We start from the raw sequence: 26,775 nt of genomic DNA on the forward strand, positions 1-26,775 counted from the left end.
TTTATAATTTATTTGTCTCCTAGTTTACACTTATGGTGAGATATGGAATGTGAAGTTAATGGGTGATTCTACCCTCATAGATTGTATTTTAGCCAAATCAAATGATCAGGTCATCTCTATTTGTTCTGTTAAGACACAGTTTTCATAAAATCACAGGCTACAAACAATGGCTTGACCAAAATTTTTACCCAGGTTCACATCCAAGCTTCAATTTTTTTTCATTTTGAGAGCATTAGGGGCCATGGAGGCTTAAGTGCAATTTGGACATTCCAGGATAGATCTCCTCATAGATTATGACTTGAGAACACACACAGCTGTCCACTACTTGTTGACAACTATCTTTCCCCAAAGCTTCTAATTACATTTTGACATTTATGAATGATGAAACAAAAAGAATTTTTGGATGAATAAAATATTATAAATAAAATATAAGTCTTTTGAGAAATAATCTTGACTGTTAAAGAAGTTCAGTAATGACTTTACGGTAAGGTGGCCCGGGTTTTAAAAACGTTTGTAGAAGAAGAAATAATAGATAACATTTCAGCAGTGGGGAAAAAAGAAGCAAGCCAAGTAGCTCTTTCACAAGCATTTTCTCTCCTTCCTGTACATCTCCACAGCTTAATATGTCATATACCAATGATAGAACAAAAAATTGATACACATTTAGCATCAACAACAATTACTTATTTTTTTTCCAAGTGAGGCTGTTAATTTCCATTTGCATTGATGTATATCACTTAAAATCACCTAATTTTTCTTGGTCATCTTCAATAGATTTTGGGGTGAATAGAATCCATTTACAGGAAGTGACAAATTATTTAGCTTTTAAATTTTTATGAAATAATTATCTAGTACTATAAATTCATAAATGATCAATTCAGCAAGATGAGTAAGTAATACACGTTTGTACACTGCTTCTGTGGGCAGTTTAATGAAAGCATGCCAAGAAGCAGAGTTGATTGAGCATTGCAACAACACTACTAAAATTTACAAAAGAAATCTGGTACAATTTCCTTGAGTTAAACCTGCCTATATTAAATAAAAACCTGACTGATTCACTAAATGCATGTAAGTAAATTAAATAAATGGGATAATATCATTCATACAGTGGCCATTAAAACATTGTTTTTATCAATTAACGTTACCAAAGAATAACCAAGGAAAATCCTAAGGACATTTATAGCAGAGTATTTTATTCAAATACGATTATTCAACTTTACATACGATGTTTTTACACTTGAGGTTTCCTGTCCACCATATAAAGTTATTTTAAGCTGCCTGCAATTAAACATGGCCAATAATAGTGGTGGAAAATACTTTGTAGAGCTACATGAGTCAAATCCCCAGTCCCCAAAACCAGACAACAACTCACTCTCCCAAAACTTTGTAACCCTGAAAATAACACTGCCATTAGCTATTCATCTCTAGCTAATAAATTTAACAAATACTACGTATCAGCTCCTTGCCTAACTACTTCTCCAGCCAATGTGCTTTTAGCAAATGCACCATCGTCAATGTTTGCCAAGCCCTGTTCTGAAACCAGTCTAAAAACTATTGTCTCCTCACTCAGAAACAAATCCAGTACTGGCCCAGATGAAATTCCTGGTAAAGTTGTTCATCATTGTTTTGAAGCCATAAAAGCACCCCTTTTATTTTTAATTAATGAATCTTTGATACAAGGGATTTTCCCATCCCAATTAAAAGAATCAAAAGTAGTGCCCATTTATAAAAACCATGGCTGTGTAAATGATTTGAATAACTACAGACCAATAGCCGTCCAAAATACATTTGCTAAAATATTCGAAAAAGCCATGTATATGCAAATAGCATCTTATCTCGAAAAAAACTTCCTACTTTCTAATTCTCAGCATGGATTTAGATCGGAAAGGTCTACCACAACTGCCATATGTCAGGCAATCGACAGCATACTTAATTCATTAGATGCTAAACGCAAAACTCTTGGAATGTTTTTTGACTTGTCAAAGGCTTTTGATAATGTAAACCACAATAGACTACTAATTAAACTCAATAGAATAGGAATTAGAGGAAGTCCTTTAAACTGGTTGAAGTCCTTTATTCATAATCGCACTCAAAAAGTAGTGTTATCAGTTGATGGGTCAAAATATTCATCCGAAGCATACCAAGTTAACAAAGGTGTTCCACAAGGCTCAACCCTTGGGCCACTCCTCTTTCTGATTTACATCAATGACCTACCTAACTGCTTACCAAATAACGATGGAATAATACCAGTGTTGTACGCTGACGACACTAATATAATAATATCAACACAAACATATCCCAGCCTTGTGGAAAAAGCTAAGTCTGTCACACTTGCTATAAACAAGTGGTGTACAGACAACCTTCTAGACTTAAATGTAAATAAAAGTAAAATAGTAAACTTTACACACAATAAGAACATATCAGATGATCTGCTGGTAAAAATCAATGACCTATCAATTGAGCGTGTGACAGAATGCAAATTTCTAGGTATTTCTCTATGTGCAAATATTTCTTGGGATACTCATGTAAAAGCCCTCCAACACAAGCTCAGTTCAACTTGCTACTTATTAAGACACCTGTATGAAACTACAAGTAAAACTGTACTACTCAATTTGTACTATGGGGAAATTTACTCAAATATAACCTACAGTATAATATTATGGGGATCAGCTGCTATTTCTCAAACCATCTTTAAAATGCAAAAGAAAGCTATTAGAATCATCGCCAGGAAACCTTACAATGCTCCATCAAGGCCTATTTTCCATGAATTAAATTTGCTACCTCTCCCATGCATCTACATTATGTTTTTAATTCTATATATAAAAAATAACATCGGCAACTATTCTCTTAACTCTGCCTATCATCATCATTACACCAGAGGCAGGAATGACTTCCATTATGGGAATATAAGAACTAAAGCATTGAAATTAGGACCCAATGAAATGGGCATCAGATTATTTAACAAACTACCCAAAAGTATCAAGGATACACAGGGAACTGCCGTATTCAGGCATAAACTAAAAAGATATCTACAACGCAATATGTTTTACTCGGTTGATGAATATCTCAACAATATTCCCGACCAGTAAGTTCATACTTTTAGTTTCTAGCAATGGTAATGGTCTGATTCATGTTTGTGATCAATGATTTTTCTGAATTTGATATTGTATGTGCATGTTACAGCCGATGTTCATGGGTTTGTACCAAACACTTATGTAACTATGAGCATCTATTCTTTTATGTATCTTAACTGAGCCTGTGTCTTTGCTCCTCATTGACGTGCCTTATATCATGTACATACTTCACCCACCTGGTATTTTTGTATTGTGATCTCTGGGCAAATAAAAAGTAATAATAATAATAATAATAATTTTGCTTAAACTGGACCTATTTAGTCTATCGTAGTAAATGTTTACTATATTTTTCATCCTACTGGAGACTAGTCAATTACTCCTGTTTTGGTTTGAGAGAATCATCACCTTTTCTATGTTATCTTAGCCAATAGATGCCAAACCATTGTGAATGTCCATTTCCCTCTCTTCCTGACTAACAGTGTTCCCTGAATATATCACGTCTTCCTCATCTTTCAAATGGGCTCAAGAGTAGTATGAATGACACATTCCATTTTATCTGTGATAAGCAGATGAATGAATAATATGCTGGGTTAGGCAACAAAGAAAAAATATGAGCAGAAGAGAGCTGCCTAATTGGACAGTCGTTTCAAGTATAAACATTCTGAGGGCTTATCAATTGCCACATCTACATTAATGGGAGAAAGAGTGAGTGGGCACATGGATAAAATACTAAGTTTCCACATTTAGACAGAGAACTACTGAAAATATTTCATAAGAAGTTTAGCTGTGAAAAAATTAAAGGAATATTTGTAAAAAAAATCCTTAATTTTAAAGTTTTCTCAAACATTTATTGCCCCTTCAGTTCAATTTTCTACCATTAGACCACCTTATCTTCTTAGTCCATAAAAAAAGATAGTTACATGCTTTTCCCATGAATATTCTGTTAAAACACAATTTTTTTTATTTCCCCATTTTTGACAAGGATGATTAAATGATGATTTGAATGTCATTACGATAACTTTTCCACTGTTGTTCTCACTGGTAATTTGTGAAAGACTAGAGCTGGCCTTAGTTTTGTCACTGCTTTAAATAAGTGAAAATGTATTTACAACAAGCCAAATTACAATAAAGAAAAAATAACTAAATATGGTAACTAAGATTAACAGTATTTATTAACATGATTTCTAATACTTTAAAATTTATGACATCTCATTTCTCAATGCACTTTAAGACTGATGTGGTGATTGAGTATAACTAGTAATTTTCATCCCCATGGAATATGCAATCTCAACAAGAGTTGATATATGATTTCTATAAAAAGTGAAAGTGAAGCCACTCAATATTTTATAGGACCTAACAAAGTAATAGCACATTCTGGACTCATTTATGCCACACATATCAGGACCCAAAAGAGCATAGTATACCGTCCAATAACACATATCCAACAATGCCAGCTTCAATCAGCAAAATAAATCACAATCAGAGGCAGAAAAGTTTTATATTCAAGAGTTAGATAACATTTTACCGATAAAAACAATTCAACTCATAGGGTATATAACATTCACCCATGTTAATTACAATTATAAGTGAGATGTTACAGCAAAAATAAACAGGAAACAAGCATGCTATATTCTAAATTAATTTTCTTGTCGTAACATTAATAAATCCAGAACATAGCATCTAATGAAAAATTTTCAATCTAGTATTGATTGACTTTTAAGTAAAATATCTAAATATACATCACAAGACTATGTATCACTGCAGGCAAACAGAGGCAGGCATGGCAGGTATTTTCAGTGGTAAAGATGCTAATATTACACAGGAAATATCCTTTACATAAATACTCTTTCCGGTGGGCCCATTTAAATTGGAAGTTAGTGAACTAGATATACCATTATTGTACACCTATTCCTTGAATATAATTTCCTGATTATGTTCCCATTCATAATTATATGTTTAATAACCACCATAAAGTTACCAACTGTTACCCTAAGAAGTAAACTTAATTCCTTAAAAAGGTTTTAAATCTTTATTCCTCATGATATGTTTTTGAGTTAAGATATTATGACACAAGAAAACAGCTTTTATTCAATGGATTCTTCAAATAGTGCTTAAAAACTCGGGGTAATCAATGCAATGAATATCAGGGTGGCATTTCCCGGAATAGATAATCATTACAAGCAGTGAATTTGAGGAGAGCACACCAGATGATCAACATTGGTCCTAATGTATAAAGGACATTATCATCATCAAATAACTACAAACATTTTCTTCTCGAAAATAAAAATATGTATTTAACATTAAATGCTGCAAGGCACACGACTTACCTTCTTAGGTAAGCATACAAGGTATACATATGATATTAATAGGAATGTGTTCACACAAAAAATTGTCATTTCCATACTACATTTTGGATCAAAACCTAATAGCCAACAGAGATTATTCATTTATAGCTCAAATATTACCTTGCTCAAGATATTTCACATGCATGTCTCACATTTAATCGTCTAAAAATTTCTTTTTGGATTAGAAAACCTATAAGACTATGGAGAAAGATTTAAGCAATTGTATTGATCTTTGGCATATTTCCTATTCATATTAAATAGAAATGTATACATTGAGATTGGCATGAAAACTATACCATGGAACAAGCAGATTGTAAATTTAATTCATTAAAAATTGATAATTTATACAGTTAAAAAGTTCACTAACTTGAATTTCGTCCTTGAAATATTTCAACCTGCATGCTTACTAAAAATAAATAATCAAAATTTTGATTTTAGATATATACAGCTGATGCGATTTAAGGCACTAGGGTAGTTAAACATTCCAAATCATTAATACAACAAAGCTCATTCTTCGCCGGAACTGCCTAATAAAAGACAAAACGAAATAAAAGCAGAATGCTTTTTAGTTTAAAATTCACGACTGAAATATCTGCTATCAAAAATAAACTGGGTGACAGTAGCTATTGAAATATTCACTCTCTCGTCCAACCTGGCAGCGAATATAAAATGACTTGCACTGGATAACATTTAGAATTCAGTTAAATACGTCACTAAGTACAGAGTTCATTAACTTTTCTCTAGTGATGAAGAGCAGTAGCTACTTCATATACTTTATAAATCTAATAAATGGTAGTCACGCGAGTATTTGCGATACGCAGCAGATATTAACAGGCCTAGTTGATAAATCTCACTATAGGCACTCGGAATCGCCGAATGCTTTTCAACAAATATAAATCAAATGGTCATTCTTAAGAGGGGAAAAGGTTAGTAGTTTATGTCAACCTCACCTTCAAGTATATGCCTAAATTTTTAAAGGTAATCGGGTGTACGCCGATAAAAGAAAAGGAGTGTACAGACAGCATAACGGAGTTACACGTACATACGAAATATTATTCTAAGAATTTAAAACCCAGCAATTACCTAAACGGCATAATATAAGTTATTTTTACGACGCGAAATTTCCAATGGGATGCTACTTCTAGGGCGCATACACAATATCCTGAGAAGAAACTCTACCTTTGGTCAAGATAAAACGAGAAACTGAAAGGCAACCGTCGAGTTTCAAAGAGGAAGTTTTTCACCACACATTCATGTTGGCTTCATAGAACAATCTGACCACTGTTGACGCGGGACTTGACTGTGAACCCAAGTACATTTTTTACCACTCCGCCAATGACTTCTGTCACATTCAAAAGTACCGTATATATAAAATTATAGAATGGAATACGTAGCAACACTTTTCAGAGCATAATCATTTATTTCAGCTAAGGCACAACTAATTCCACATTAAATATTGGTGACAAATGAACATTGTCAAGCAATAATTATAAATATTTCCAGATTTCAGTAAGGGCGATATAAATTCAAAAACAAGTTTTACACCTTTCAAGACCAAGAATATTGTTGAGATTACCTTTATGTACTAAATTACGATGCAGTAACAAGTATAAAAATTGGGACGCAAAGGCAGTTGGCCATCAAAATCAATAACAACATTGCAAGCGGGAAATTAAGAATTTGTGCGTAATTCCAGGGAAATGACACAAATATTGTCAAATAATGCATGCGTTTCAAAAGCTGTGGACTTACGGCCTGGTATTTTGTTATACAAAACAAGGTGTTAACACATACCCAAAACATCACAAGAGTATTGGGATATTTCCATAAAAAATACCTTATCTCAATTTATTAATGAGAATCCCTATATACACTTATAACTATAACGAAATCGGGGATCAATCCATTCCACATTATTTGATTTTAGTCACGAATTCGTTATTGAAACTGGGAGCTGTGTGCGTCAACAGAAGGATTTAAAAAAGTCACTAAAAACCATTGAATAACAAAATATGATCGTGATACTGAAAATTTATTCAAATAATGCGACATAAATTAAGTAGGAAACATCGCACTGAGCATAAAAAAGTCATTTAAATGAAAAGAATATGAAGCGTATCAATAGTAAACAGGTTTGTAATCCAACAAAATATCCTTCGTATCCAATAAATTCTCTCACCTTGTAGCCTTCTCGAGGCAGCCATGGCTAAGCAGATAAGTGTGAAAATTGTTCGTGCATATCCTTATTATTTACGAATGGGCGCACCACAAAGAAACCAAATTTTATTTGGATTTATCCAACACAGCTGTAACTTAGCTCACATTCAAGATGGCGAACTTGTTCCATCGAAGTCGAGATAGAGACTGGAGAATGTTCATCCGCCATGCAAAACAAATTTTATTGTGATAGTATACAAGAATATACTGTCGAATGTTTATCTTTAATTCAGAAAACTTGTTTCCTTGTTAGTGTTTTGTTGTATATATTGCATTAGGGAAAATATTGAAGCCTAATATTTCCAGATTCTACTATAATGTCATTGTGCAGAGGTGCAGAATTTGCCGATTTCATACGCCACGAGACTATTAAACGGTTCAAGTCGTGACAAAGTTTTGTTCTATTCTAGTGCTGTCATTTGAGACATTAATATTAAAATCTCTTTTTAGTAAGCAGTGCTACTATAGTGCAAGTGATACTGTGCTATAATAATTGGAATTCGCTCTAGTGTCAAGGTTTTAGTGACAATTAAAATCTCTTGTCTGTTAGGAAAGACTGGCTGCTGCAACAGATTTCTATTGTGTACCCCAGTAATATTGATTTTATGAAACTGCATGAGTTACTCAGTTGTGAATAATAATAATAATGTGGCCAATTCATGAACATCTGTTGACCTAAACAAGTTATGCGAATCACCTATTCGAAACTCATCCACCCGATGACCATGGTTGTGCTGCTCATTGACTTTATTTCACATGGTTGAAGGCCAAATAATAGCTTAAGGGTTTTTTTGGGTCTTCAAATTGTATCTTACGTGCAAACTTCGTGTGGAAATACGAAATAGCAATGGTCAGTCGATGATGACACTAATGGATATTGAAATCAGTTGAAGATCAAAATGTTTTTTCACGTATCTACTCCCTCGAAATTTTCGAATTTATTTCTCGTGAAATTTTGGAAATGAGTGCCAAACAATTGCTTTCCACCGATCTTGTGCATTAAAAAAATTATTCATTTAAGTTGTCAGGAACGTTATCACATATTGTCGGATATATTCATTTGTCTCTTCTGTACCACGAGAGAGACAAACTTTGGAAGTTATACACGCGAACAATGAATTACATTGATGATATAGCGTGAATATTCTAGGCTAATTAACATAACGTGAATCTTCTGGGCTAGTTAATATAACAAGAATCTTCTAGGCTAATATAAGCAATCTAGTGTAAGCCTGGTACGTATCTTACAATGAACATATGGCTCAAAATAGTAACTACAAATCTACAAAAAATTGCTTCCCTAAGAGAGAGGGCATTAGTTTGCCAAATTGCATGGTTCACTTAAGAATGGTAAATGCGAAAGGGTTTACAGAACTATTCCAATAAAAACCTTCCAACTTGATTCGATTCACCCAAATGGGCTCCTTCCTTAAGAGCACTATTTCATTTGGATACATTTGAATCCATTAATAAATTCAAGGATTGAATTCATCTGATTTTTTTAAATTAAAATAGAATGTATATGACCTCATTTCAAAATTGAATAAAATATCAAATATTATATCATCAATAATATCACAATGACACTTCAATTAGCAGGCAGGGAAAAATGCTTTAGTTTTCCTCCCTTATTTATTTAAATGAGTCAAAGTACATTATCTCACAGAAAAGTTGCACATTAAAATATTTGACCAAAATTCTTGACCCTATGGAGAACGAAGTTCCATGCACTATTCATCTTCTGCATGGCATCGTTCAGAACAAAACAGTAATACAATGAATCAAAGTCATAGTCAAGTGGTGACAGAAGGAATGCAACATTTTTTCCAAATGATGAGATGCACAAACACCCTCTGCCAGGATACGGTGATTCAACATTGCACTGAGAGTCAGGAATGTTGAAACATCAACGGGAACTGCTGGATGAAGATCGACTGTACCTAAATTGAAAAATGAATCACCAATTAATAGAGTATCACACATAACATGCTTTAACTTTACCACCCTGCATACATAAATTTAAATAGGTTCTGTCCCAGATAATTCCGTCTGAATACTACTGTAGTATTGAATAAATGAAAAACTCCAATAGCCGTAAACGGTTAACCTTCTAAACATAGTACAAATAAGATTAGTTGGCTAATGCCACAAGCCAAAGATGGGGCAAAGGAAAGGTGATTTTGTATTCACCTTTCTTATCGCTTGCCTTTTTACCTTTCACCTCATCTTTGACTTGTGGCATTAGCCAACTAATCTCATTTGTGCTTTGTTTAGAAAGGTTAACTGTTTATGGCTATTGGAGTTTTTTCATTTATTCAATAATATTAGCCGTAAGAGCTCAACTCTATCGATATCAATAATATTACTGTAGTAGTTTTTGGTCAACATATTCCCTGCACTTACATTCCATTTTTTCTATGTAGAACATATATAGTATAAGCTACAAGACTTAAAGAATATGTCAACTGCAGGTTGGACACTGTTCCTATGCATGCATCCAATTTTTAAAAATTGTACACATGTAGTTAATGATGGTGCATTATTAAGGTATTTATTCTATAGATATATAAGAGAAGAAAACTAAAATTACTACATTGGCATGATTTCATTAACTGCTAATCTTAGGTTATTGTTCATTGGCAGGAAGTTACCAGTCCCCTACTGTCTCGTTATTACTTCGTAGTTACTTGCAATTAGGTCTTGTATGACTTGCTTCTCATTGGTTTTAAAATGTGGATGTTGCCATGAAATGAGGTTACTTGTAGAAAGGAAAGCTTAATGGATTTTGAGGAAGTGTTTGGCAGGGAAAATTGAGTAAAACTAATTATTGTATTGCAAAAATGGACAGGAGAAATGGGTAACTTACCGAGAACCTGTAAATGTTACTATATTGCAAAGTGCAGAGAAGTGCTTGGAGGCTTGGGTTAGTATTAGGGGTAAGGGGGGCCTGCGTATTGTGTACACAAGTTTTTCAATATATATGTTGAGGAAGTGGGAATGCAGTGATCCAGGGGTAGAAGGTTGGACTAATGACCGGAGGACCTGAGTTAGATCCCTGGGCACCCTCGGCTCCGCCCAGGCTTTGAAATTTTTCAGGTACCAGACAATTTTGGGAAACCATAGCTGGCACAGGAAAAGGAACTGCACCTCCACCCTGATGTGTGAATTGTACATGCCATCAGGCCATATTGGACGAACACTGCCATCACCAACTAAATTGATATTTGGGTTGATTACTGTATTTATGGTTTTTAATGAGGAGGAAATGGCAATAAAGACATAAAGGGCAGGAGGCAGGAGTGAAAGTACGAGTATGTAGGTGGAGGACTTATCAAATTGGTTAAGATTTGCAGATAAAGCTTTAGTAAGCTGGAGGATTTCTACCAATACTTAGAAAGTTACACAACCAGTGTGTTAGCAATGGGATGAAAAGCAATCATTAGAAGACAATGTAAGGTTCTCAAGAAATTGAAAGGCTAAGATAAACATTAAAGTTGGGGCGACAAAAGCTGTAGTAGCCAGATTGAAGAACATTTCATATATTCAGGAAGTGCTGTAGAAGGTAGGCTAAGTGTTCATTGAAAGAAGAACTGTGAGAGGAAAAGAAGCCATCAAAGAGGAGGGATTTGATCTTGACCACCTTGAGTAAAGATTTAACCAAAAGACTGGCGAAAAAACATATGTATCTGAAGCTTTGTATGGCTCAGAAAATCAGTAAGTCAGGCTAGGGTACAGGAATTGATTTGGAGGCTTTTGAGACTTGGGTGTGGAGGTTAAAATACAATGGAGAGAAAGGAAAACAAAGGAGTTCTATCCATAATAGGATAAGGTTGTAAAGAGAAATTCCACAGGTACTACAGCCAAAGTGTTTCTTTCTTCTTCATTAACTGATGTAAAGGACATTTCAAAATGAAGGAATGTAAGAAACATAATAATCCACACTATCGCTAATTAAAACTCAAATGTAAATGCATTTGGGATCTGCTTTCAAGCAAATGATTGATTTGAGAAACTCTTGGTAAATAAATTTAAGAATTGATTCCTTCACATAATGCAACGTAATAGGCCACCTAGCAAGAGGAAGGTGAAGAGCAGAACTAATGATCTCCAATAGAAAAACGGAACTATTATGAGGTAACATCCCACAGACAAGAAAAGTTTGTGAGGGGTGAATAATCAGTGAAAACATGCTTAGCAAACACTTCATAAGTTGTATGTGTTGGTTATATTTTGAAAAGGTCACACAGATACCAAAACAATTTTGGCAGAATTACATTTAGGAAGAGTGCTAAGGAAGTCCAGAAAAAGGAGTTGATGGGTACTGAAAAAAGAATAGCCAGTTTAAATAAATATCAGTATAGCCAGGAAATCTTAAGTCCATCAGAATGAAAATCACAATTGGGAATACCTGCATGCCTTAGCTCAAACTGGTCACATGAACTTAGAATAAATAAATTGTATGCTTCTATGTCTTACTTAAAATATTACAAAAACAATATTATTTGTAAAGTGGAATATTGTTTGATTTCAATTTTTACTTAGTTTGCTAGCCAACATACCATGCCATGCCATCAAATTTTTCTGAAATAAGATGATTATCCACAATGACATCCTGTGTTCCATCAATGACTGACCAACCCCATAACTGAAGGTTTAGGGGCAGCTTGTTGTAATATCCCTTGTAGTCCCTAAGTCACAATGATCGACACTGACTAATTTCCCAAAAATTCTGGTGTCCCTCTTTTCTCAATGGCTAAGGATGTCAATAAAAATTGAATTATTCTTATTTTTCTGCATTATTCTCTTTTCTTGTACCTCATCATTATTAAAGTTTTATTTACTTTTTCTTACATTGATCCAATTTTTGTACTTATACACATATATGGGGGTCGCTGTAGTTCAGCGAAATGGGGGTTGCAGGCGGAGTGTTGGACTACTGACCGGAGGACCCGGGTTCAAGTTCCGGGCAAGCCTCTCTGGGCACCCGCTGCTCCACAAGCAAGGTTTGTGATTTTTGGGGTACCTTTGCATTGATTACTGTGCTTATGTTTACACATATACCCAGGGTATGGCAGTTAAATCCAGACAAATGAATCTTTTTGATGAGGGTAAAATAGAAACTTAACATTTCCACAATAAAGATTTAATATTTCACAACCATGGTTTTGATGATGTGCAGCATTAAAACCATAGTCGCACAATATTAAATCTTTATTGCGGAAGTGTAAAGTTTCTTTTTCACCCTCATCATGAAGGAATCCACATAGTTAAATCTGAAACTGTTATGTTTAAATGAAACTTTTGTTTAAAAGCAAATGTATTTAAAAAAATTCAAATGAAAATCCTTTTAAATACAAGTAGTGGTATCTGTCAAGAGTAACATTACTCAATGTAACCCTCTTCAGCTGCAATGACCTCTTCCAATCTTCTCCTCAATCGATCACACGCACTCTTTATAACTTAAGGGTGCCTCGTCTTCTTGGTAACTCTTTCGACTATGCTGCAAACATAATAGTCGATGGGGCTCGAGTTCGGGCTATTCAGGGGCCAGAACTCCTTTGACCAGAATGCATCAATGTGTTGTCTGGGAGCCAGTTTTGGACTAAATGACTAGTATGAGCTGGTGCACCATCCTGTTGAAAGACATATTGTCTCCCTGAGGCCACAGTTACCATCCACGGTTTCACGACATTCTTCAAAATTTTCAAAATTCCTCATAAATCAGCACCTGAGCATTTCCTCAAATGAGATTTCCTCGCTGGGGTAGCGAAACCTTCCCCAGACTTCTCTGAAGCATTATACTTAGTCACAATATTGTAAACAGTTGATCTCGAGTATCCGCAGAAGCAAACTATTTCACTGGGCAAATGTCCAGCGCGAACACTTTCGATAATAGCGGCTCTTCCATTGTACTCCGCACTTGTACGTAACATCTCAGCCATTTTGAGGTTATGGCTGTTTACTAGATGCCTATAGATTTCAAGAACGCCAATTGCAAACTCCAGTGGAACTACGATATGGCAGGAAATTCAAATTGAAATTTGTCCAGAGATAACCGCCGCACCTTGTATAATGCCATAGTTATTCCGCCATAATTTTCATTATCACTATCATTTTATAGAGTTCTTTTAATTTCATTTACCATTGCAGTAATTGTTGAAACTTGACGCATGTTAAGGGAGCTTTAGCTAAAACAAATTTTCATAACAGCTTGGTATAGTATGAGAATTGTTTCGTTTCTCAGCAGAATAGGAGATATGGAGAATTTCTTCCATCCCCAAAAAACTGACACCATGACCTTTTCTGCCAATGGCATATCTACACAGACTTAGGGGCTGAAGAAATGGTTTCTATCCACTGAGTGGATTGTTGTTTTGATTCTGGTGCGTAATGGCTAATCAATGTTTCATCTACTGTCATATATTAACCGAGAAAAACACTTGTTTTCATACTGTAGAACAAAATTAGAATTGTAAGACTGAAAAATACATGTTTTTGCAGTTCTATAATTCGAATTTTGATGCTCAATTCAAAAATAATTCTTGTATTTCCCAATATCTCATGACTTTCTTTCCATTGGTTGGAGCTGGAGTCCCACTTATGTACATAGCCTGAAAATTTTCCGACCTCACAAATAAACAACATTTTTTTCCTCACAACAGTCTCCTTTTCAGTCGATATCCTTTTACTAACTTTTTCAACCCTTCCATATAGCAACTGATGTCTCTCTCTGCAAAATAGACATTTAAGAACGTGATAACCTCCCCGTCCAAAAATAACCTGTCCTCCAAGTAAAACTTAAAGGTTTAGAAAAAAGAAAGACACACAGAGGGCCAGATCTAGTGAATACGGCAGGTGGTCAGCCAATTCAAACTGCATATCATGAATTTTAGCCATGGTGACCCACAAAGTGTGAGCAGATGCATTGTCCTAATGGGAAAGCACTTTCTTCTTCTTCAAATGCAGTAGTTTTTTTTGTAATTTCTACCTTCATCTAGTCAAGTAATGCATAATACCCTCCTGTCATTGTTTTTCCTTTTTGATGGTAATCAATGAAAAAATTCTGTGACTCTACCAAAAAACTGTCATCATCACCTTCCTAACCGATGCAAGTGTTCTTATTTAGGACCAGATTCACCCTAAGAGCAATCCACTCTTTTGATTGCTCTTTCATCTCAGGAGTGTAGCAGTGAATACAAGTTTCAATTGAAAAAATCTAATTCACTTCACTTAAACTGCCGCAGCAGGGCCTTGGAAATGACCATTCAATACACTTTTGGCCCAAAAAGAGCAACGTGGTACCCAACATGCAGATAGCTTAGACATGCCCAATCCTTCAGTCAATCAGACAAATCTTTTTGATATGCCCATAGTCTCTACTATCTCTCCAACCTTAATTCCATGGCCATTCTGTACAATTTAGTAAACTTTTTTGATGGTATCCATGATTGTAGCAGTTTTTTCCATCCCAAATGCTCATATAACGTGGCGCACAGCCACGTTTAAATTCAGCTCCCCAAAATTTCATGACTGTAAATGATGCTGCAGATTCTCCATAAACAGTGTTCAACTCATATTTGATTTGTGGAGGCATATTGCCTTTTGAAAATAAATATTTAATGACAGCTTGATACTCAATTTTTTCCATTTTCACAAAAACCCTCGCAACTCATCCAAACGATTGTCAAACAACTGAGTGTCCAAAAAGACTAAAATATTGGTGGTACCTTTCAATACATTACACTAAACATTCCCCAAACTTTTGTTGAGGAGTGCTGCCATCTCCAAGTTAAGGTCAGAAAGTTTTCAGATGGTTCATTCATATTTTGAATATTTTATGAGCTTATAAGAATTTTACTCAGCATATTGTTTACTACCTTAGCAGTAATCATGGCATTGCATTTGTAATCCCACTGATCTATTGTTCTGCCTATTTATAAGTAATCATATGCAGAGCATTGACTCAAGCCTTATAGCTATTCACATCTAGCTTATACTCTCCCCAATTGTGCATTCCATACACTGGCTGTTTGCAGAATAATGAATTGCTGGTATTCATTATCCATTCCAACCACAACAGATTCTATATGAAGCAAATGATAATGAAGCTCTATAATAATATCTTCTGGAATTACAAAGGAAATAATAGGTAAGCATAGTCACAATAAGGCATATGTACATCACATTGGTACCTTTTGTTTCTAAGTTTCATTTGAATTTCAAAGAATAGCATTATGCAATTAGCCAATCATAAAACTAACATAGCAACGGAAAATTCTAATGCAAAACAAGGTGACACATCATAAGCTAGGCATAACTAATCATAACTTGACTGTACTCATTGGAAAATCTTTTGACCCAACATGGAAAATGGTCATGAACTGAGTACTATTGAAAAACCTAACATGCCAAAGGAACATGAAAATATGACGACAGCAGCGGTAAGTTATTTTAGCATTTTTCCTAACAAGAACCACCAGGAGAGAATAAAATTTACTAATTAATATTATTTGTTTCATCCATCATCTTTAAAATCCTGTCTTCAGATGCGTCATACTGAACATGAAATACTTAATTCACTTTCTTATGAATCTTTAAGTATGCCTCATTAGTACCATTATGTACAAATAGTTCATAAATCTGACAATGACTAGAACTTTAATCAAACAAAAATAGATGAAATATAAACAATCATCTTAGCCAATTTTAATGATTAGCAATAAATAGCCTTTAAGGTTATAATACTTCTCTTGAAAATTAATGAACCTCATGCAAATCAATAAGGAACATTTTATGTACAATAGAAATGACAACAATCTTTACCTTCGCCTTCTGGCCGGAGAACGTGATCTAGATCTTGGTCGTCTTACTCTAGGAGGAGGAGATCTTCGGCTTCTGGGAGGGAGACCAACCATCGGTGGAGAACGCCGTCGATACCTTGAAAATATATGGTTATCAATAAGAGGATAAATATATCATTAATTATCATAGAGGCTATTCTTCAACTTTTAAGTTGCCTGAAGCCAATTTTGAAATGGTATCCGAAAATGTCAACATTTAACATGGTTATCTCATATAAGAGTTCGGCATTAAAATTGGTATTGCCCACAATCGATGAAATTTCTGACCCCAGAGAAGCTTACAAAAGTGCAGTTAATTCCTTATACATTACATCACATGTTGATGTAAGATTGACATAAGGTAAAAAAATTGTTACAACCATAAGTAGGTGATATTCCATGGTTATCTCTCCCTAAAGAAAAATAATTCTAATGCTAGCATATAAACCTTACATATTGTAACATCTTCACCTAATCAAAGCATAACATAGCATAGCTTCTTTAACTAAATTCTATTCAAACAAAAGATTTTCTCTGGCATTCCCAATTAAAAATGATAGTTTAACAATTGCCCTTCAAAAGTACACTGTCTAAATGTGAAGAGAACTTGGGCAGAAATAAAATGCCACTTTTTGGGGAACTGTTCACCTAACACACAGCAGTTACTCAAATTTGATGTTCTTTATATTAGAGAATAAAAGCTGGAAGAAATGGAACTAAATTATGATCATATTAATGAACTTTATCTTTGTTGTCAAATTATGAACATCATAACTATATAATCTTCTACACATGTAAACTATAACATAGCTGACAAATCTATAAGTGCCTAACACATGCACATTATTAATGCAGTCTTTTGGAGACAATGGCATCTAATTTATGTCTTTTAATGGTTGCCCAGTGATGTGTACACAATAGCAGTTTGCTCAATGTTAATTCATTACATGGAATAGCTTCATTAACTACAACAGATATCATCACAAAGCGACCAGAATTTGGGTCTATGTCAATAAACCTGGTATTGCTTCTTCAAAAATGTGAAAAGCATTTGCATTTGACTATCGGTTCAGTTTTGAACAGTTTCTAATATTTAGAAGTCTTGCCTTTCCATTGTCTACAATATTTCAACTTTCTTAATTGGTCTTCCAGATTGATCAGCACTGTTACATTCCCGCACATCAAATTATAATAATTCAACAACAAAAATCGTTTGCTTCATTATAACCAAGTTTGATTTAATTTTTCTCTTCAAATCCCTGTTGTCCTATATAAATCTATTATGTAACAGCAACTCAAGTCTAACTATCTGCCATCATTTGGGTCTGGTAAAACATCATAACAATATTCTTGCTATGACTATGTCCCTTGATGAATCAAAGAATCACTTTTCCTTATCTTCAACCTTGTTCAATTTTTAATTCCCATAACTAGCATCTATTAGTACCCTACTAGCTTTTGAAAATAGTTATCTCACTTTTTCCATATTAAACTGGTCCTGCAAAATAAGCACCTTCATCATTATACTACAACTTGACAGATCCTGTTATGATCTACTTAATTACAAGGGCTGTCCAGAAAGTACCTTGCGTTTTGAAATAACAAATGAACCCGGGGATAAGACAAAGTTTATCAGAAAGATATATTAGAAAGCCACATTCTTAAAGTATTTTTCTACAAAGCCGCCATTCAAATTGAGGTATTTCTCATAACGATATACAAGCTTTTCAATTCTATCCCTGAAGAAACCTGTCACCTTGCATTTTAACCACTGGTTTACACCAGCATGCATCACTGCCAATGCGATGGGTTACAAGCCACTTTTAGAGAGAGATCCTTAATCATCATTTGTCAATTTCACAAATTTTTTCGTTTATTTTTACCATCAGTTCATCTGTCACAAGGCTACACCGACCACTGCGGTCCTCATAGTGAACAATGGTGAAGCCATTTTTTAACTGAACGCACCACTGCCTCAATCTGCCTTCAGTCATTATTCCAGCTTCGTACAATTCACTAAGTTGCCAATGAATTTCAATTTGCTTGAAGTGTTTTGCCAGTAAAAACCAAATTACAGATCGCACTTCATAACTAGCAGGATTTTCTATAACAGTGCACATTTTCATGGATCGAAGTGAGCAAAGTAGAAGAACTGCAGTTTGTACACTACCACAGCAGGATGTGTACTAAGTTTAGGGATGTTTAGACACACAAGATGGTGGCTCTAGCCTTACCGACTGCCATGCCAAAACGTAAGTTACTCTCTGGTCAGCCCTCATTCATAAGGAAATTTTATACAGTAATACTTGAAATATATCACTTCTCTCTCATGAATCCTGTTTTTTCATCTTCCTGGAAACTTATGTTCCCTTAAAATTGGAATTTTGCAACACCAAACGAAAAAGATCAAAAATCCTTCCCTATCATCTATCTCACTATTGGCTAATTTCAATTTTATGCTCCCTCTCAAAATATCTTTAAATTTTTTTATTATCATACTACAGAACTTCAGCCTCATGATTTCTATGATTCATATTAGGATATAACTGCATGTAAGACAGTATTTTTACTATCAGACTACTGAATAATTTCAATTTCATAAATTCTGTAATCCATAGTAGGATTTAAAAAGGTACATAACAGATAGCCAGTCTTAATCTGGGCCATAGGACATAAGGTTAGTAAATGAAGAAGGAATGATCACTATCCTAAACCTCTGAAACATCAGTGATGTTTTTAGTGATGTAAATCGCACGTTGCTTTAGCAATAAATGAAAACACAAATTTTTCTCAGTGTTCTACATAGGTTTGATTCCTGTCTTACTGGACAGCAACAAACTATAAAGGTATCTGCTTCTATACTACTATAAACTATATTCATCGTCTTATGTAATTTGTAGTATCCCAAATACCTCACTCATTGGACCTATTTATTGTCTTGTTTTCACAGGTTTTTTAAATAAATAAGTCAAAATTGTCACCTGTAAGCTTTTTATCTTAAGGGTTTCTTGGCAGCATGGTCCATTGTTTTACTGAAAACTAAAATTGTTCATAAAATGATTATTGTTCAGCTGTTTTTCTTAAGTTCATAAAATGCTGGAAATTATATGACAGTAAAAAAATATTTTAATAAAAATATGGATGGTCAAGAGTGAAAATTTGTCAGAAGAAGCTGGAAATGAAACATGAAAATTTTATAGATGGTTAAAAGAAACTATTCCATTGCATATTCATACTGAACTAATTAGCTCATTAAACTAATAGAATATTAATTTCCTAAGACAGTTTTCAGTCAAGTAAATATTACTGAACTTAATATATTTGACATGCACTTTCATAATAGAGTATGCCATTCAGATGGAAAAGCAGTTATTATTTTTCACATTGTTGTGGAAGTATGAGATCCAGTGCAGAGATCCTGGGGATATCCATTTTTGATCAGGTAAATTTCATTACTGTAATAGGTGATACTACTTTCATTGAGATTGAAACTGTAACTCAATTGTTACGAATGTTGCTACACTTCTCTCTAGTTGGCCTTCTAACTGGAATACTTCATCTCATCAGCCTTTCATTAAAATTTTATACAACCGCTTTCATTTCCTATCACTTTCATTGAACTCAAATGTTTGCCTGAACCAGTCAAGAAATATTTAGGAAGAATTGAGTTATTATGGATAATCAATTGTAGACCTACAAAGACATACATACACATATTTTAGTCTCCAATCCTTAAATAACATATGCAAGAAAAAGTATGTGGATAACATGAATTGGGCAATGAGGCTGGGCAACAAAGGGACCCACCTGGGAGGTGAGGGTGGGCCACGCATTCCACCAGAGCCCCATCCACGGCCACCTCCCTGGTGAGGAGGGCCTCTTCTCATTGGTGCAAATGATGGTGGAGGACTGATTCTTCTTGGGGGTGCTGGACGAGGTTTGAGCTGAAGAACTGGAGCTGCAGTTATTTCTTGACCATCAATTTGACCTGCAAGAATGCAAAATGTAAGAAATGCTACAAGGAAATCCAGTCACTCGGGCATTGCAGGTAATAAGGATGACTAGCCTTAAGCCAATGGTGTAAGGGATGCAAAGTTTTTAACCATTATTGATAACTTCTGAATCCTAATATTAAATACTATTTTTGAATGGATAACTTCTGTAATGTTTCAATAAAAGAGATTTTGTAATTATTCTCCAATGTTGTATCCTTTTGACTGAGATAAAATATTTTTTTGGCCATTCAATTTATCTTTACACCAAGAGCAAAGCAATTAAATCTGTTACTTGTACACATATGTACCTCCATCCATATGGCGCATAGCTTCTTCAGCCTCATCCGGAGTGGCAAACTCAACATATGCAAACCCTCTCCCTGTGTGCGGATGCAGGCGATCGGGAGGAAACTCTACTGTGCGAACTTGACCATATGCAGAGAAAATCTCTGCAACATGATCTTTAGTCACATTGCGGGTCAGTCTGCCTACATGGATCTTGCACGGCCTTGGTGTTGGGGAACGCTCTGTCCTACGGTGTTCCCTTCCTTCTCCTCTTTGCGAACTAGCACCTCCTCTTGAAGGCCTTTCACCTTGGTTGCGACGACCACTTCGAGGTGATGCAGAGCGCCTTGAACAAAGAGGCAAGCAGTGCTGTGATGAAAAACCATAGTTTGCTCCTTCTGCGAGGAATGCAATAATAAATTATGCTTTAAAACCTGGAAGGAAAGCCCCTATGCATAAAAACTAATGCTATTACGAGGGTCATCCCAAAAATAAGATCCCAATTTTTTAAGAAATAGAAAGATAAGTTTATTTTCTGTAACTTACACATTTTAAATTTCTAATGTGTCCCTAATTTTTTACATAATTTTTATTTCAATCAATAAATTTTTGTACGTGCTGGGGTAGTTTTTGTATTTCCATGTCATACCAGCTTACCTCCATGCCATTGAGGAAGCGTTGGATCATAGCAAACACACCTCTTCATCATCGCTGAAGTGCCTTCCAGCCAAATTCTCTTCCAACTTAGTAAAAAAGTGGTATCCATTGGGTGCCAAGCCAGGACTATATGCATGGTGGGTAGGTGATGATGTCACATCCAAAATAATAGCAGAGTGATAGTTTGATGGGTGAAATGGGGAGGAACATTGTCTTGGGAAAAGGCTTCTGCCCATGCTCAGCATCCTCTTCTCTAGTTCTGAATCACCCATCTTAGTTGATTAAGTGTCTCACAATATTTGTCAGTGTTTATTGAGTATTCAAAGATTTGGAGAGAAGGCACTTTAAGGATGATGTATAGGTGTGATTGCTGATCCAATGCTTCCTCAAAGGCATGGCAGCAAGCTGGCATCACATGGAAGTGCAAAAAAACTCAGTCCATACAAAATTCATTGATTGATATAAAAATGTCAAAAAATAGAGATATGTTAGAAATGTAAAATGTCTAAATTACATAAAATAAACTTTTATTTCTATTAAAAAAATCAAGACCTTACTTTTGGAATGACCTTCATATTTTCTGAGAAAAATGAACTTCCTCCCTACCCAGTGACCGACCAAAAATCATACACAATTGAAATACTCCCATTAATTTGCTAATTATCTTAAAGTTAATGTGAATTAAAGTGTCGTTCTTAGTATATATTAATATTTCCCCTTAACTCCATTTCATTTGTTCAAATGTTGCCTTTTGGGTTCTTTTCAACATCAGAATTTACCTCTTAGGCAATTTAGTGGAGTGATTCTGCTTATACGTACGCATTAAGTATTTTAATCATGAAAACAGTGGAGGAAAGCAAAATAAATTATGAGAGGGAGAAAATGGAAGACAACAGCCCACAAAATGTAGGGTTTAAGATATTGGCAGAACACTTTTATCTGATAGTAACACTAGAGCAGAAACATAAATGCAAGCTCTACAATATAAATGTAGTTAAAGGCAAGACAAGTGTTTAATTCTTCATGATTGCCAGACAGCTGGTAAAAAACAACAGAGCAAATGTACTTATTCTTAAAGACATCCGTAGAGATTATATTAGAAACAATTACGATGATGATTATTATAATTGGTAATCTACTAATTAAGAATTTGGATGGATACAATCTACGAAACAGTGCAGCGACAATTCCTTTGCCTCTCTTAAAAAAGCACAACCTTACATCCAAGATTACAATAAGCCCTTCTTCAATTCCAAATACTTAAATACTTCCTTCATTTCATTCAGCATTCATATCCTATTCCTAGCCCTTCCTTTTTTGGTAAACACTCTCCCCTCCATGACAGTCTTCAACATTCCATTGCCAATAATAATTTATTTATCGACTTGATTGGGCGAGATTGAGTCTTATAGACCCTTCTTCCGCATAACCGTTCGACAATGATGATAATGGGTGCAAACATTTTATAGAGCCACACAACATGAGTGCCATTATTCTGCTTTAGTAGGAAAGCTCAAGGTGTCTAAGGGGAAGCCTAGGTGAAACAACTATCTCTGGCCATTCTTCCTTGATTCAAAATTGCTACATGATTATGGGAAATCAAGTCTTACGAGCTCCTTGTCTTCTGGGTTTTAGCGGTCTTCTCTGAAGTTCTTTTACGTTTCTCATCGACTCTCTCCTCCTTCACTCTTGTTGTTGTGCCTCCTGTTCCACCTGAAGCTGGTGCAGCCACTGCCACGGCGGTCCCACTCCCACCTTTCCTGCCTTCTGCACTTCGTGAACGACTTCGACTTCCACTGGCTCCCCTAATTATAAAGTAATTAATAATAATCCTAGGAACCCAAAGTAAAATCTAGGTACGCAAGTTACTTACACAAGCAAGTATGCTTCATAATTCACTTTTGCCAGTCATACAAAAGTCATGAAATGTAGCAGCAAATTCTCGTAAAATTTAACAGATGGTCCCAATGAAGAGCAAGAATTTATTTAAAATAAAATGCCCATATTTTGTCAATGAAAAATACTTAATTCAGGTAGAAAATGGCAAAAAATTCAATTTTTTTAAATTCCATCAGTGTGAAATATATTCTTTCATTTATGTTCAGCATTATTAACGTCATTTATGATCAGATTCCATCTACTACCATTATAATTGACATGATTATTTCATTTCTGTGAAAATCTAATGATATTAGTAATGTTTTAACATGGTTTAATATGGAGTTTTTTGATTGCCAAAGCCACAGGTTTGCTACCTAGTCAAGGGAAAAAAACTGGTAATTTCTCAATTCCTTAAAAAGTTCATTAAACATCAGGGAAAGGGTCAGTTTTTTAAAAATTTCCGGAATATGACATGCAAAGCAGATATTTCAAATGAGGATTATGATCCTTTTAGTGTAGACAGTTTCTGTTTGGCATAGGCGATCATGCATACATACCCAGTCAAAAACCAAAATTAGCAGGACTTACTTCAGTGATATCAGTGGCATGTTCAGCAATGATGAGCAATGAGTCAAAAAAATACTTGATCATTTTGAACATTCGCTCAAAACCTGGCATGCTTGTTGATGAAAAAGTGAGGAATATGAATATAGAAATTTGAGTGGCCATTCTGCCTAAATATTTTGGAGTGACATGACAGACTGTCGCTACATTTTTGAATAACTATTTCTAAGCAAATAGAATGATCATCAACTGCATTAGAAACTGGGTTTCATATGATAGATGTAACCATGAGTGCCCTTTCAACGGCTCGTCGTGATAGCTTAGAAAGCCGTTGACAAGGGAATCAGAGTGGTAGCAAAGTCCTTCCATTAGTTTTAAATCGGAGCCAAACGTAATCATAAAATAGATGTTTTCTGCCAATTGTTAAATTTAGGCAAGGAGGATAATTAAAACATTTATCATAATCACTGGAAAAATAATTCATTGTGGTATACTAATAAAACCATGTTTTCTACACACAATAAGTAATTTCAAATGCTGCAAAAAATTAGTTCCACTATTATAAGTCAAAAATATTTCCAAAGACCAACCCAAATAATACAACAAAATAATGGAATAGCAGATTCCTTTAAGATCCCATTGAGTTAAAACGTATTCTTCAGAATAAAACATGTATAACCCGTGACTTGCATATAGCAATTGAAGACGTAAAATAGCATTTCTAACTACAAACTGGGAACTCATAAGGCAAACTCCAATTCACTGAAATTACTGCATTATTTAAATATTACAGCTACGAGCTGTGGCAATAGAGTAAGTTCCTTCTGCTTTTTTTTTCAATTAAAATACTTTGAGGATGACTGTACCCTTCCTTATATAGAACTATGTCGATAATTAGGAAAATAACCAACAGATTTGGCTCAAGAGTTAGATGGAATTCCACCAGAACATGACATGGATTGATGCAGACAGACATAATTACTTTTAACCTCAACGGCTGCTTCCGAAGAGAGGTACAAATGTAAGCGTAAAAACGTGGAATATTTCTAATATAAAAATTCCAGCATGATTATATTAACTTTCAAGCATTTTGTAGAAGTTTACATGACGATTTAACTGCAGTAGCATAGTATGCTACTGCAGTCAAATCGTCATATATTCCCATACTAGCTATGATGTTATTTTTGACGATTAAAAAACATTTCATGCAGTTTAAGTTGACTCACTGGGAGATAATTTCCTAAGACTTAAAGAGTTTAGTTAGATGATTGACCAATTATTAGCATAAATGCTAATATATAATTATTAAAATCATTTCAATGAAGCAATAAAAGTAAACAAAACTTGAAATTATAATAAAACCATGCAAAAATATTATAAAAAGAGCCTCGCCTCAAAGGGTCGGTGGGATTCAACATTAATGTCTACATCTGAATTGTGTTCACAAACACTCACCCATCTAGATTTCACAGAATTCATCATGTGCAATATTATATTAAACATTTTCGTTTTTTAATGGCAGAAATTGACTTATAAGTGATACTAATATTCGATTTAGCCGAGATACTAGAAACACCATTAAAAAAAGAGATCTTGCCTCTTCTTTGAATTCCTTGTTCGAGCATGTCGAGGAGAAGAGGTTGATGAAGATCCAGAGGATGATGATGATGATGAAGAGCGAGATGAAGAAGCTGAGGAAGAAGACGAAGACGACCCACTTGATGAACGGGAGCTACTATCTGAGGAGCTGAAAGACAATATTTTCATTTGAATAAATATTTAATCAGAATTAAAAACCATTACTTTTTGACTCATATGCAGTATATTTTGACCCGACTAGAGTTTCAACGCTCAATATCACCATCGGCCCCTGTAATAGACACTGAATGTCGAAACCCTGGTATTATCTAATAAAATATTGTGTACACATCAAAAGTATAGCTCGTAATTTTCATATGAATCGAATTCATAAAGTTACGCCCATAATCAGAGTTATTTAGTAAACACAAGTCGAGCCATGCTGGTATTAATAATTCTATCGCTAGGCCTGCCCCACAATGTAAAAAACCGCCAGTACGAACCATCACCCAGTAAACAGTCTCTTCCATTGCTCACATAACTTTGACCATCCAGTTTCAAAATGAAATAAAGAGCAATAGTTGAAACAAATGTTCTAGTCTAAATCTTAGCCATGCCAGAAAAGACACCACTTGCACGAAATGTAAGAGCGCCAGCCTTCAACTATGTAATTTTAGTTAATGTGCATTCTCTCTAAGGGGAATGGCGGATAACTAGGCTTTATGTATTAAAAACTGAGCAGATGCTAAACCTTGGACATTAACTGTTTTCATCTACAAATGAAGTAAGTCACCTCACCTTCGACTGCTACTGCCACTGCTCGATGAAACACTTCTTTTCTTTTTCTCACGACCTCGGTCTTTCTTGTTTTCTTTATCGGAGCTGTCCGAGTCCGAATCGCTGGTAGCTTTTGGACGTGCCCTAAAATTGTGATGTGTTATATTCATCTCGCCTAGTTTAGCTTCAGTATTCTAGGTAGTTCCACAACAATATTGGGCATGCAATTCATATGATAAGGATGTATTGAACAAACTGCAAAGCATTCTCTAAATTGTACTCACATTTCTCTTTCGCTAAGAGTCCAGCCTTTCGAAACGGAAGTTTACACTTTTTAGTGAATAGAAAATAATATAAAAGAATATAACTCGCATTAACCAAGCAAGCACAACTAAAACTAATTTTATTTGATAATTATTTACAGCATTAATTTGTACATGTAGGAGTTAATAGAGATTAAAGTTACCGGTTGGTATATCTCTTGATCAACTTAGTCTTAATGCTCAGCTAGGCGCCCTCCTTCTCACGGAATTGAAAAAAATCCGTACTAATATGACAGATG

At 34.8% G+C, this 26,775-nt stretch overlaps 2 protein-coding genes across 3 annotated transcripts in view; both read right to left on the minus strand.

The window, feature by feature from the left end:
* Not3 (CCR4-associated factor Not3) overlaps positions 1-7,757 on the minus strand; it is a 41,963-nt gene extending 34,206 nt beyond the window's left edge. For both annotated transcript variants that reach the window (XM_071587597.1, XM_071587590.1), the window contains exon 1: positions 7,599-7,757. In XM_071587597.1, the coding sequence (XP_071443698.1) occupies positions 7,599-7,623 (25 nt within the window). In that variant the 5' untranslated portion in view covers positions 7,624-7,757. The remainder of the gene's footprint in view (positions 1-7,598) is intronic.
* A 1,463-nt stretch (positions 7,758-9,220) lies between these two features.
* Positions 9,221-26,719, minus strand: LOC139690262 (RNA-binding protein with serine-rich domain 1-B-like). The gene is made up of 9 exons (XM_071587609.1): positions 26,680-26,719; positions 26,498-26,522; positions 26,235-26,357; positions 25,456-25,605; positions 23,024-23,218; positions 20,780-21,102; positions 20,284-20,464; positions 16,460-16,573; positions 9,221-9,576 (listed from the first exon to the last, which is right to left on the minus strand). Coding segments are annotated over exons 2-9 (1,122 nt in total). The 5' UTR covers positions 26,500-26,522; positions 26,680-26,719; the 3' UTR covers positions 9,221-9,542.
* Between the last annotated feature and the right edge of the window lie 56 nt (positions 26,720-26,775).

Source organism: Hetaerina americana, unplaced genomic scaffold (assembly GCF_022747635.1).
Source record: "Hetaerina americana unplaced genomic scaffold, ioHetAmer1.1.p SCAF_1, whole genome shotgun sequence".
Classification (NCBI taxonomy): Eukaryota; Metazoa; Arthropoda; class Insecta; order Odonata; family Calopterygidae; genus Hetaerina; species Hetaerina americana.

Excerpts from the sequence above, each read along its gene's own strand:
- LOC139690262 (XM_071587609.1), bottom strand. Across the intron at positions 25,606-26,234 it reads AGTGGCAGTAGCAGTCGAAG|CTCCTCAGATAGTAGCTCCC; the intron begins GTGAGGTGACTT and ends ATTGTCTTTCAG. Across the intron at positions 23,219-25,455 it reads ACAAGGAATTCAAAGAAGAG|GGGAGCCAGTGGAAGTCGAA; the intron begins GCAAGATCTCTT and ends CTTTATAATTAG.